Source organism: Alligator mississippiensis, chromosome 7 (assembly GCF_030867095.1).
Source record: "Alligator mississippiensis isolate rAllMis1 chromosome 7, rAllMis1, whole genome shotgun sequence".
Classification (NCBI taxonomy): Eukaryota; Metazoa; Chordata; order Crocodylia; family Alligatoridae; genus Alligator; species Alligator mississippiensis.
The window spans coordinates 15,069,082-15,082,044 of NC_081830.1; the positions used below are offsets into that span (position 1 = coordinate 15,069,082).

Sequence of the window (12,963 nt, forward strand, 5' to 3'; positions counted from 1 at the left end):
CCAGCGTGCACAGTCAGCTACACATGTGCCCCACTGGGCAGTTTTTACTGTGCAGTCATATAGTACTTATTTAACGAGAACTAAATGAATGCCCAGAACCTGACAAGACTGCACAGTCCTGAAGATGCATGGGTCATTTCAAATGCTACTACACAGTACCAATGAGGTAATGCTCAGGAGCTCATTGCTACTGCAAAGTAGAGGTGGCATCCCACTTAGTGTCCGCCAACGCTATGTTGCTACAGGGATGAATGACATCTCCGTAATGCATCGCTACAGTGACCTAGCATCTCGTATAGACACACCTAGCCTGGTGCAAATGCCACATGCCATGAACGACACGTGCCCGTGGAAGCTGGTGGGGAATGGCGACTACCTGCAGGTGGCAGTGGTGGCAGCAAATGGGAAGCACCTCCAGGTACCATGGTAGTGTTGGCGGCGGAGGCGGAGGGAGTGGCAAGTAGTGACCAGCGGTCATCAACCACCCGCAGACATCACCAGCAATGTTGGAAGTGGCCAGAGGCGATGAGCGACCGTCTGCAGATACTGTCGGCAGTGTTGGCAGTCTGGGGGGGGAGGGGGGGAAACTGGCAAGTGGCAACTGCCCACAGCACCAGTGGTGCTTCTTTCACAGGGAGAACTGCCAATCTCAGGGGGTGCACGTGATCCCACGTACACCCCCTATGCATCACCAATGCCACATGCAGTACGCACCCAGTGACCTGCTGTGGGCACCATGTGCTGCAAACTGGCTCCTCACATCTTATGCTGTGCACGGTGCTGGGGCCGGGTTGTGTTGCGTGTGGTGTGCAGGGCTACGGCTGTACACGTGGTGCAAGCACAAGATGTAGCCAGCCCACAATGCACGTTGCATGCAGTGCCTCCACTAGACCACCCCTGTGGGCTTGACCTGGCAGATGTGGTCCATCTGTGTTTGATACCGCTGCGTTCAAGGGAAGCTGATGGTGGAAGAAATGCCTTGCAATGGAGCTTGTTTGTCTGAGTCATGGAATACGTTAATTGTATTTAGAATTATTTTTTTGCACCTTACAACCTGATTTTTATTCTCATGTTATGTTCTTATGCAAAACTACATAGGAAGTAACCGAACTGCAACTTGGTACCTTCCTGAATGCTAAGGTGCCCAGGCTGGCTAACTGGGACAACAGAGCCAGGTAGAGAAGCTCAGGGCCTTCTCAGAGATCCCATGACTTGTGTTGTGAGGGAGATTAAACCAGAGCAGAGCTCTGCTGTTCTGCTAACATCTGTACAGCTCAGACTGTTTACATCTGGGCTTTTCCTTCTGAGCTGTGCAGGACTCCAGGGAATGAGTCCCATGAGCCTTTGGAAGAAAACAGCTGAAAAATTGCTGTCGTGCTTCACTCCTTTTCTACAAGATGTGGTTGAGGTCAGCTGCACACCCAGAAACCTGGTTGGATTTACTCCATTCGCTCAGTGACACAGGGAGCAGAGAAAGACCTCTGAGTTAGCTGTGCTTCTGGGGACCTAGACTAGTGGTTGGGGCAGAGGAGATCTGAGAGATCAACTGGACAAGAGCAGAGGATCTCAGCAGGGGAAGCCTGAATATGACACAAGAGACAAGGAAACTTCCATAGAAACAATTTCAGTAGGTTTTCTGCATCAGTGAAGTGTCGTGTCTTAGGAAGATGCAGAAGACAATTAAAAACATTCAAGTTGGAAAACCTGGCTATGAAAATCATACTGCATTGTATGTATAATAGATTCAAAGCTACAAGAGTCAATGAAGAATGTTTCACTGTTTTTGCTATTAATTCAGATAAAGTTATACAGCTTGTTGGGAGTCGGGTGGACGTTGGGGTGGGAATAGGACCTCTAAGGAAGTCAAATTTTATATATCTTTTATTTCATGTGCATTTATTTCCAGCACACATTTTCTAGGTGAGATGGATAAATTATAGACTTTTGGATTTAAATAAATAAAAATAAGAAAAAAAAAAATCCTGAGTTGTGGCTGGGCTAACATTTTCTTCACTTTCTAAATGGAATATCAAAATATTTTATTTTATGTAGGAACTTGCCAGGGAAAAATAATTTATTAATATCAAATTTTCCATGAGGCAAAAAATGGAGTATTTACATTCTTAGCATGAAATTTGGAGACATTAGTGATGTGAATATCAAAGCCACTGAGCTGGTTACTCTCCTCCTTACCACTGCCCTTTTTCTATTATACCCAGGACTTGCACAGTGCCCTGGGAAGGAAGATGCCCAACTGCACCACTGTAACCGAGTTCCTCCTCCTGGGCTTCTCTGACACTCGGCAGCTGCAGATCTTACACTTTGTTATCTTTCTGGCAGCGTACCTGGCAGCTCTGGTGGGGAACCTCCTTGTTATCACTGCTGTAACTACGGACCAACACCTCCACAGCCCCATGTACTACTTTTTGGCAAATCTGTCCATCCTTGACCTTGGAGCCATCTCTGTCATTGTCCCTAACTCCTTGGCCAATTCTCTCTTAAACACCAGGACAATTTCCTATCCTGGATGTGTGTCCCAGGTCTTTCTCTTGATCCCTCTTTTGTTCAGCTGATTTTTCATTCCTCACCATCATGGCATATGACCGGTACGTTGCCATCTGGAAGCCACTGCATTATGAGATAATAATGAACAGGAGAGCTTGTGTCCAGATGGCTGCCTGTGCATGGGCTGCTGGTGTCATGTACTCTGCACTGCACACTGGGAACACCTTTCGTCTCCCCTTCTGCCACTCAAATATCATCAACCAGTTCTTCTGTGAAGTGCCCCAGCTGCTCAAGCTCTCCTGCTCTGACACATACCACAGAGAGCTGGCAGCCCTTGCCTTCAGTGTGTTTTTATGTTTAGGCTGTTTTGTTTTCATCATTGTGTCATATGTTCAGATCTTCACTGCAGTGTGGAGAATCCCCTCAGAGCAGGGCCGGCAGAAAGCCTTCTTCACCTGCATTCCTCACCTTACTGTTGTCTCCCTGCTTCTTTTCACTACCAGTATTGCCTACACGAAGCCCGTCTCTGACTCCCCGTCCCCTCTGGATCTCCTGGCAGCTGTTCTGTATTCTGTGGTGCCTCCATTGATGAATCCAGTCATCTACAGCATGAGGAACAGGGAGATCCAAGATGCCCTGAGGAAACTGCTCCACGGGCTGATCCGCTCCAAGAACAGTCTGTCCATCTTTTTTTCATGACTTTGCTTTACTTATGTTTTTCTTTTCTAATTTACACATGAAATTAGTTTTTTCATAGTATTGTGTGAATCCTCCATATATAAAATGAAGGTGGTGGGTTAATTCTGTAACTCTGTAATGTCAAAGACCTGGCTTTTATCATTATGTGTTGACACTGTTGAAGTGGGAAAGTAATGTTTTATGCATCAATTTTACTGTTTTTGCACCATCTAAAATATATCCCACCAATTGCAAGATAATGAAGAATTAAAGTGTTTTGTTTACTAATTGGTGCAATCAATTATTTGGATGACAGAATATACAGGCAGCTCTCCAGATGATGTGAAAGTGGAATGAAGTGCAAGTACTTTAGGGGACAGGGATAGAGTTCAGATGGATGATGATAGATTGGGAAGCTGGGCTTGAAACAATAAGACGAAAGCTAAGGAAATAAATGCAAGTTGCTGCACATAGGGGAGCATAATCAAAAGCACAAATACAGCTTGGCTTATAAATGGGTGGTATCATGGCTGAAAAGGTGGGTCACAGAGTCAATATGAACCAGCAATTGGATGTAACTACAGAAAAGTGAACACAGTTTTTAGCTACAACAACAGGAGTATTAACTGTAGAACAAGCATGTACGTTGTGGCCGTGTTGGTCTAAGGACACAGGCAAACAAGGTTATTTGGGTGAATCTGATACTTTTCATTAGACCAACTTAAATAGTTGGAAATAATTTTCATAGCAAGCATTTGGATTTAAAAGACAGGAAGAGCATACATCAACTGCAGATGCTTCCCCAGCCTGAAGAAGGGTTTTTAAACTCAAAAGCTTGCTAAGAAAGATGTAAAACATAGGAGGTGATAGTACTAGGCTTCACTTAGGCTACTGTGTGAATTTCTGGGCTTCACATTTTAAGATGGAATATGAAGCAATTAGAAAAGTTCAGAGATAGGTGACAAAAATGATAAATTGTTGTAAGACAAGCCATGTTAAGAAGAGATGGAGAGAAGTAGGCATATTTAGCTTGCAGAAAAGGGTAATTAAGAGGCAGATCACAGCAGTCTTTAAACATATGAAAAACTGCCATGAAGAAAAGGGTGAATAATTGTTCTCCCCTGTTCAATAGGGAAGGACATCAAGCTTCAGATGACAACAAAGTAGATTTAGATTAGATTTCAGGGGGAAAAGCACCCTTGTTTCTAGACCAGTGCGGACGTGGAATAGACTGCCCAGGGACGTTGTGGAATTTCCTTCATTTCAGGTTTTCAAAAAGGGGATAGTCATCAGTCACAGATGATTTAGGAGTAACAGTCTTGCATTTGTGCAGGGGGTGGACCACAAGATCCTTGAGGCCCCTTCTAACCTTATGAGTTTATTATTATTATCGTTGTAATAGCATCATAAATTGATATTGTGGATTAAAACAGTCAACTGCAAGTGAATGGACACTGAGACAGAAGGATTACCATGTGTCTTATTACACAATCTCTTTTTTTTTTCTTTTAATTTTTAGAGGGTAGACAGACAGATGGGTACTAGTCTTCCTAATATTTCATGCACATGTGAACAGCTGGAACTCGAGTTGACATTGTTAGGGTAACGATATGGATTTTGGATGCAGGAGTAACGATAGGGAATTTGGGGAGTCCTGAGCGTGCAGCTGAATGAAGGCTTTTACCTGTGTCTCAGCAAAAGATTGGTTGATATATTAAAAGGTAACCTCAGGAAAAGCTGCTGGTCACAAGGCTAGCTGACATATTAAAAGCAACCAATTTAGCTAGTGTTTAAGTAAGCAGATTCTTAACAAAAGGATAGAGTGCAACGTGCATGATGTGTTAAGCAACTAGTGCCAGGAGACAACAGCAGAGATACAGCCTTGGAGATGGAGAAGTCAGCAAGAAAACTGGCAAGAACCGGTGAGAAACTGCAAAGTGACCAAAAGAAGATAGGGGTCAAAAGTTTTATGCGTGCGCTCTTAGCAGAGAGGCATGTAAATGAATGAAATGCATAGGCAATACCAAGCTAAAGAGGCAAACAGTAAACAGGTGGAGCTGGAGATGGGAGGAGAAATGGGTGGAACCACAGGAAGGTCATAGGTGGAATCCATGTAAATATGTATAGACCAGGTGTATGAATATTGAAAAGAACTGTTGTTCAGGGCTGCTCCCCGTATTCGGTTAGTGAGGGAGCTCGCTCAAAGCCATCTCCGCTCTGAATAAAGCTGCTGTGAGCAACGTGTGCTGGTGTTTGCTCCTTGCCCTGCTCTGGCTAATGAGCAACAGGATCCCTGGGCAAATGGACCATCATCTCCTCAGTTGTTGGGTGCCGCATGGAGTCAGAGTCTAACAGACATGACTAAGGTTTTGTGAACTTGTCCGGTTATAGCAACACAGCACGTTCCAAATAAAAAGTGTTTTAAGGGAAATGTCCTGATCAGCTTTGCTACTGATCACACAAAACTTTCTGGAACTAGCCCGTGTTCTAACTACTGTAAATAAGCTTTGAGTACAGCAATATTCTGTCTAAACCTCGGTATGGCAAAGCGCTTCCTCTTTCCATCTGAGAACGTGCTTCCTTGCCCATATCTCCCAAGTGCTCCTTCATTTTTTTTTTCTCTCCAGGCTCTGACTGCAAGGTTCCAGGGCAAGGATGAGAACTACAGACATTAGGAAGCTCAGTCAGTTTGGGCCCACAGTAAGCCATGAAACAAGCCTTTTTTGCACCACAAGGAAGAGGATACCCAAGGAGAACATTCATGTAGATTTGCTTATGGAGACATTTTTATTTCTGATGCAGACAGAGCAGTTTTCCAAATGGCAAAAGGAGTGATTCAAGGCTGAGGAAGGCATGCCATTGAAGAACAGATTCTCATTAATCTGCGTTAGAGCACATCATTGTCGCCAAAGCCTTGGGGTCCGGTGTTCAGAGGGCTAGCACATTCAAAAGTGCTTTGGCATTGTTGGGTGCCTAACTACATTTGGCTGGTTTGGAAACAGCTGTCTCATTAACTCCAAGCCTTAGTACTGTGTTTTGATCAAAGTAAGGGAGGGTTACCAGATCACTAGGAAAAAAAAAAAAAATCAGTGTCATAGATATCTGTTCAACACTGCTTAAACAAGATGAGGTTTAATAAAACAAACAAACAAACCCTAAAGGAAGTTAGGTGCTTACTTTAAATGAGATTAAAGATCTTAAATTCACTTGCCTGTTTCAAAATATTCATAGGATCCCAGGACTGGAAGGGAGAGTATTGCTTCCTCCGATGCTATGTTTGGTCCTAATACAACAACACTGTTCTCCGGGTGCATCTATGCATGAAATTAGCACAGTTGAATAAACTCCATCACAGTTCTTGCTGGAGTTTATTGTTCCTGGGTGCAGAATTAGAGTAGATGGCAATTTGTTCCCAGTCATCCTAGGTAGTGGGGGGACACAGAGGACAGTGGGTGGGGTGGTGGGACCTGTTCATGGCTCCTGTGTGATCAGGATCTCAGTCCAGCTTGATGGTGCTGGCTTGTGGTGATGCCTGTGCCTGAGTGCGTGTGTGTGTGGGGGGGTGGCGGGGGACATAACCACTGCTGGGACTGGGGAGAGGGGAACCACGAGGGGGAAGCAGCACCAGGACTTTCCTGTAGTGTTTGTTAAAGATGTCATCAGCATGCCTAGGTGGAAAACAAAGATCACATGTAACAAAGAGGATCGAAAGCCAGACTCAAGGAGGGTGGGTGCTGGAGGGATCACAGCCTTGTCCTGCTGAATGCCATCCCCCAACTGGCTGGTGTGTCTGAGCCTGGTTCCTCAATTTAAAGGGGTATAGGTACACAGTGTGCAGCCCCCAGCCATTCCCTGCCTGGTTCAAGTGCCATGCAGTACAAGGTGTATATGTTGTCCAGCTTCTTACCCCCTCGCATCTTCTCCCTGCAGTCCCAGCGCTGCTTAGCCCCACTGCCAGGCATAAGGCATCAGAGGGCCTGGGATCCCAAGATCCGTGCAGCTGGGAGCTGTTCCCCATTTCAGGACAGATCTCATCTCTCTCCAAAACTCAGGCCTGATCCCTGTGCCGCCTGCCAGACCAGGGCTGGCACCGGGGAGACCTGAAGCTCCCCCTGGGTGCTGCAGCACAGCAAAGCAGGGCAGGCAGGTAGGAACAGCCCTGCACTCAATTGCTCCCGCTGGGAGCAGATTTGCTCCTGATGCAGGTGCACATGTATACACGTGCCCAGGTGCAGTTTAGTGGGTTGATAGTTTTTACCATGCAACACTTTTTGCCATATTGTGCTGAGATGCTACTGCAGAGCAGTGTAACAGCTGTATATCTCACTGGGCTGCAAGCTTGGTGGACGCACCATGTTTAGTTCCCTTTGCATAAAGGCCGACAAATGTGTGCACTGGGTGCCATGGCTTTTCCAAGCAGGAGAAGACACTATACACTGTGCATGCTTTTTATTGGACCATTTGCAACGTAATCAGAGCCCCCAATGCAAACTGAGGACTCTGATTGGCTGTGCTTGTGCTTTAAATCACCCATAATGTGGGAAAAGAGGAGAGGAGGATCCAATTCCAGCTTTGAGAGAGATGGGGGCAGAGGTGCAGCCCCCCACTCCTCCACTGGAATGGGATCTGAGCCTTGCTCCAGGAGCTGACACGCCAGAGATCAATCAGCAACTGGGAGGAGGAGTGGGGGTCCCCTCACAGTCAATCTTGCCGAATGGGCGTTCCCCCATGGCCGATCACATTGACTGGGAAGCAGCCACGGCACTACTGGAAGTGGCCGCAGCATTCCTGGTAGTGGCTGCGGCACTGATGAAAGGAGTTCAGAGCCTCAAGAAGAACAGAAGCTGTGTTCAAACCAGCTAGTGGCAGATCCTCGCAATAAATGTGTTGCTATTGATTACAATGAGAGGGGAGCTTAAATTCGAAAAGGAAACTGTTTTGTTTTATCAAAAGGATATGACCATGCGAGTGTAATCAGTGCCGGAGTCTGCTGTAAGGGAACAACCCCCTGTATTACAATTATTCACTTACAGTTACATTGCTAGATTGTATTCAAATGATTGCTTTTATTATTCTCTATTGATAATATATATATGTATATATGCTCTCTTTTTGATTAATCTATTTCTCTTCCTGTATATAGTTATATATATAATAAAGAAACCCATCTGTTCATTGGGCTTGGAGTAAATGCTTGGACTATGAGGGTGAGGGCCAAATCCGCTCCCACGGACACCCATCAGCAGATCTGCCTGAGGGAGATCCCAGGGCTACTGGCACCTTGAGGATCTGAAATCTGGCAATGCCCAGCCTAGTGTGCCATCAAAGGTTACAGCAGTATAAGGCTACTGCACAGCAGTGTCACTTAAAAGGTGTTTGCTGGTGCTACTGTGTAGTAACTCTTGTTACTGTGAATTTATATAATACTTCTCTTATACAAGCACTAAATAAATATGCAGTAAAAACTGTGCAGTAATGTCTTGTGTAAATGCACCCACTGGACCTTTTTTTAATGCACAGTAACTTTGAGGTTAACCTACACAAAAAAAAAGAAGAAAAAAAAGCCCTGCACTCATCGGTTGCTGCAGCAGCTGTCGTAGCCTCTGGGGGCTCATGGCAGAGCCCGCCCCTCCCCCACCACACACACAGCACAGGGTAGTGGTGGGGCTCTGGGGATCGCCCCCCTGCCTGGCAGGAACCAGTGAGTGCTTGTTTTAGGGTTTTTTTTTAAGGTGTTGGGACACTGGAGCCAGGTGGGGCAGCCATTGATGGGGCTAGGAGAGCGGACGGGAGATCAGGCCTGTTCAGTTCAGAGATTCAGCCAATATGGCAGCCCCTGAATCTCCAACTCAGATTTGGCTGAATCGATTCAGGATAGTGATTTGAATCACTGAATTGAATCACTGTCTTTGAACCGGATGAATCTGAAATCAAAGCAAATACTAGCCGCTTTGTACAGGCCTACCGCAGATGACACGTATTCTGGCCCAGAAGTAGGAAACAATAGATAAAAGATGATCAAAGTAAAGAATTAAACAAAACTTATTTGCCTTAAAATACATGAATCCAGAAAGGCTTGTTTCTGATTCTGTGCTTCAGAGGTAAGCTGGGCTCTAGGGAACAAGTCCCAGAAGCCCTAACAAGAGAGATGTGGATAAATCACCTTCCTGCAGCATCAGTTCTTCCAAATCAGTGAAGTTCACCGTCTTCTGAAGAGAGAAACTGGTTGGATCTACTTCTGTCAGGTCAGTCTTGGAGCAGAGAGAAAGCTCCTACAAAGATATTTTGACTTGTGAAGGTGTGGTAGTGGCAGGGAAAAGGGAAATCAAACAGATAAGTAGAAGGAAATAAAGCAAAGACTCCTGGCACCTGAGGATGAGATCACAAGCTGAGAAAAACTTCACATTCACTTGTATAATAAACTTACAGCAATGTGGTTGGTTGGTAAGACGAGGGATACGTGTGGAAATTAGATAGGTCAGTAGAGGGAAAATCATGCAACATTCTTTGTGAAGTTTTTCTCAGTTTAAGATCGATCCTCCAAATTCTTTGCTTAAGTTTTTAATTGAAATTAAATATGGTTGGTTGACAAGAAGGGCGGTGTGTGGGGTATTTAAGAACCTGAAAATGACATTGAAGTGGAAAGCTCTCAGCATTTTAATAGCAAGGTCTTCAAAATTCTTCAGCTGGTCAAAGGAAAAAAGAAAAGAAAGAAAAGAAAAGAGCTCCCTTTAGAAAGCTGAAATTGCCATCAAGTACCCACACATTGCTGTGTTTCAGCAACTTGATATTTTTTTTTCAATCAAAAGTTCCTGGAGGCTGCCTATTTTAAACCTTTTTATTCCTCCACCCCCATATTGATAAGATCTTCTTCATAAACTGATTGTTTTGAAGAAAATGCATGTATTATGAGAAAATATATGTTTAACAAAATACATTTTTATAAGAATCATCTTTCTAGGCTTAAATTCTAAGCCCCACGGCAGACATTCAGTCTTGCCCAGCAACACCAGAATTACAATCCCACCTCAGTCATTGCATCCAGATTTGGTTGTTTTCCAGAAAAAAAATTCTTGGAGGAGGGAGAACTTAGTTAGCCCCACAGTTGATCCCCCTGAAAATGTCTTTTACATATCTGAGTGCCTCTCATGTTAGGGTCGGGGGACACAAGAAAGTGAGATGAGGAAATGCATAGTGAGAAGTATCCCTTGCCCAAAATACCTTCAAGTTCTCGTATCCAAATGACAAAGATCAATGACACAATGTGGAGATAACAGAAGGATGGCATTGGCCTATGATGGCATAGAGATGACCGTCCAGATGGGGATGGGGACCATATAAATTGGCAAATAGCCACATGGCAGGCACTACTCAGATTCATTTCAAACAAGGTGACACTTAGGATGATGTCTATGCATATGCAGTATATACCAGGGAAGGGGAAAGGTGGGTGTGCTAGCAGCTTATAGACCAGCTTCTTATTGTAGTCACAAGTGCTGTGTTGCCTAATCTTGATGTTTGCTGAGCTTCTTGCTGTTCTTGTTGTTGCTATTAAAAATCAAATAAAAATTCTGTACTCTGGTCTGCCAATTTGATGAAGGGAGATGGCTTCATAAAGAGATCTGAAATGAGGTGAATGAGAGCATAAAGCAATGAAAAGGCAAATCCGCTGAGATATTGCATTACCAATATTCATAATTATAAACCTTGTTTTGTTCTGAAAGAGTCTTTTTTGTGTGTTTTGGTTTTTTATATATAAAACCACTGTTAAGGAAGTTTGTGAAGCTCTTTTATACTCAAAAAGACATATTCCCAGCAATAATACTTTCCACTGACAATTTTAGAGCACTTAAAGACAGTACTGACAGTTAGTTCATGAGCTGTATCTGATATGAGATTGCCTCCTTTTATATTTGTAACATTAATCCTGGCAACTATTCTTGTCCTTCCTTCACAGGCCTTGCACTATGCGCTGAAGAGGGAAATGTCCAACCAAACCACCGTGACTGAATTCCTGCTCCTGGGCTTTTCTGATATTCGGGAGCTCCAGATCTTACACTTCGTTATCTTTCTCGCAGCGTACTTGGCAACCCTGATGGGGAATCTCCTCATCATCACAATTGTAACTCTTAACTGTGAACTTCATTCTCCCATGTTCTTTTTCTTGATTAATTTGTCCATTGTGGACCTTTGCTCCATCGCAGTGACCATGCCCAAATCCATGTCTAACTCTTTATTGAACACCAGTTTGATTACCTACTCTGGATGTGTTGCCCAAGTGTTTTGTCTCACCTGCTTCTTGGGAGCAAATGTATCCCTTCTCACAGTTCTGGCATATGACTGATATGTTGCCATCTGCAAGCCACTGCATTGTGGGATAATAATGAACAGAAGAGCTTGCATCCAGATGGCTGCCTGTGCTTGGGCTGCTCGTGTCATCTACTCTGCATTGCACACTGGGAACACCTTTAGTCTCCCCTTCTGCCTCTCAAATACCATCAACCAGTTCTTCTGTGAAATACCCCAGCTGCTCAAGCTCTCCTGCTCTGACACATACCGCAGAGAGCTGGCATCTCTTGTCTTAAGTATGTTTTTAGTTCTAGGCTGTTTTGTTTTCATCGTTGTGTTGTATGTTCAGATCTTTTCCGCAGTGTGGAGGATCCCCTCTGAGCAGGGCCATCAGAAAGCCTTCTCCACCTGCCTTCCTCACCTTATTGTGGTCTCCCTGTTTCTTTCCAATGCCGGCATTGCCTACATGAAGCCCATCTCTGACTCCCCGTCCCCTCTGGATCTCCTGGCAGCTATTCTGTATTGTGTGGTGCCTCCATTGATGAATCCAATCATCTACAGCATGAGGAACAGGGAAATCCAAGCTGCCCTGAGGAAACTGCTCCACAGGCTGATCCGCTCCAAGAACAAAATTTCCATGACTTTGCTTTACTTGTGTTTCTTTTATAATTAACTAATGAAATTAGTGTTTTCGTGCTATAATGTGCAAACTATTTACAAAAAATGAAGGTGGTAGTTTAATTCTGTAGCTTTGTAAGTACAATGACACTTGACTTGGGTCATTTTGTGTTAACACCATTGAAGCAGGAAAGTAATGTTTCATGCATCAATTTTACTGTCTGCATCACCTAAAATAAATGCCATCAATTACAAGATGATGAATGGAAGTTGGTGTAATCAATTATTTGGATATAGTCAAACATCCAGATTCTGTGCCGCTGGGATGAACTACAGACACTTTAGAGGGCAGGCACAGAATTCAGATGGACCTGGATAGACTGGGAAGCTGGGCTAGAAACAACAGGATGAAGTCCAAGGAAAGAAATGCAAGTTGTTGCATCTAAGGAAGAATAATTAAAAGCACATATACACCCTGGGTTATAAATAACTGTGTGGCAGCATTGTTGAAAGGGATCTTTAACGGTAAGTGTGGCCAAAATTTGGATATTGCTTCCAAGGGAGGTGGTGCTCTCCCCTAACTTGGGGGTCTGTAAGAGAACCCTGGATAGGCATCTGGCTGGGGTTATCAGACCCCAACACTCTTTCCTGCCTAGGCAGGGGGTCAGATTTGATGATCTGTTGAGGTCCCTTCTGACCCTAGCATCTATGAATATAGGGATCCTGGGGATCTGGTGCCTCACAGACTCAACGTGAGTCATCAATTTGATGTAGCCACAAAAACATGAATGCAATTTTGGGCTGCAACAACAGGAGTATTAGTTAGAAAATATGGGAGGTGGTAGGAATTAGTGCTTGGACCAATGCTATTCA

At 44.3% G+C, this 12,963-nt stretch overlaps 1 protein-coding gene and 1 pseudogene across 1 annotated transcript; both read left to right on the forward strand.

Moving 5' to 3' along the window:
* The first annotated feature begins 265 nt into the window (after nt 1-265).
* LOC132251807 (olfactory receptor 14C36-like) lies at nt 266-3,099 on the forward strand (annotated as a pseudogene).
* Nucleotides 3,100-11,563: 8,464 nt separating this feature from the next.
* LOC132251675 (olfactory receptor 14A16-like) lies at nt 11,564-12,019 on the forward strand (the record flags this gene model as incomplete). The annotated part of the gene is made up of 1 exon (XM_059731624.1): nt 11,564-12,019. A coding segment is annotated over one exon (456 nt), but the record flags the coding sequence as incomplete, so codon positions are not given.
* Nucleotides 12,020-12,963: the final 944 nt, after the last annotated feature.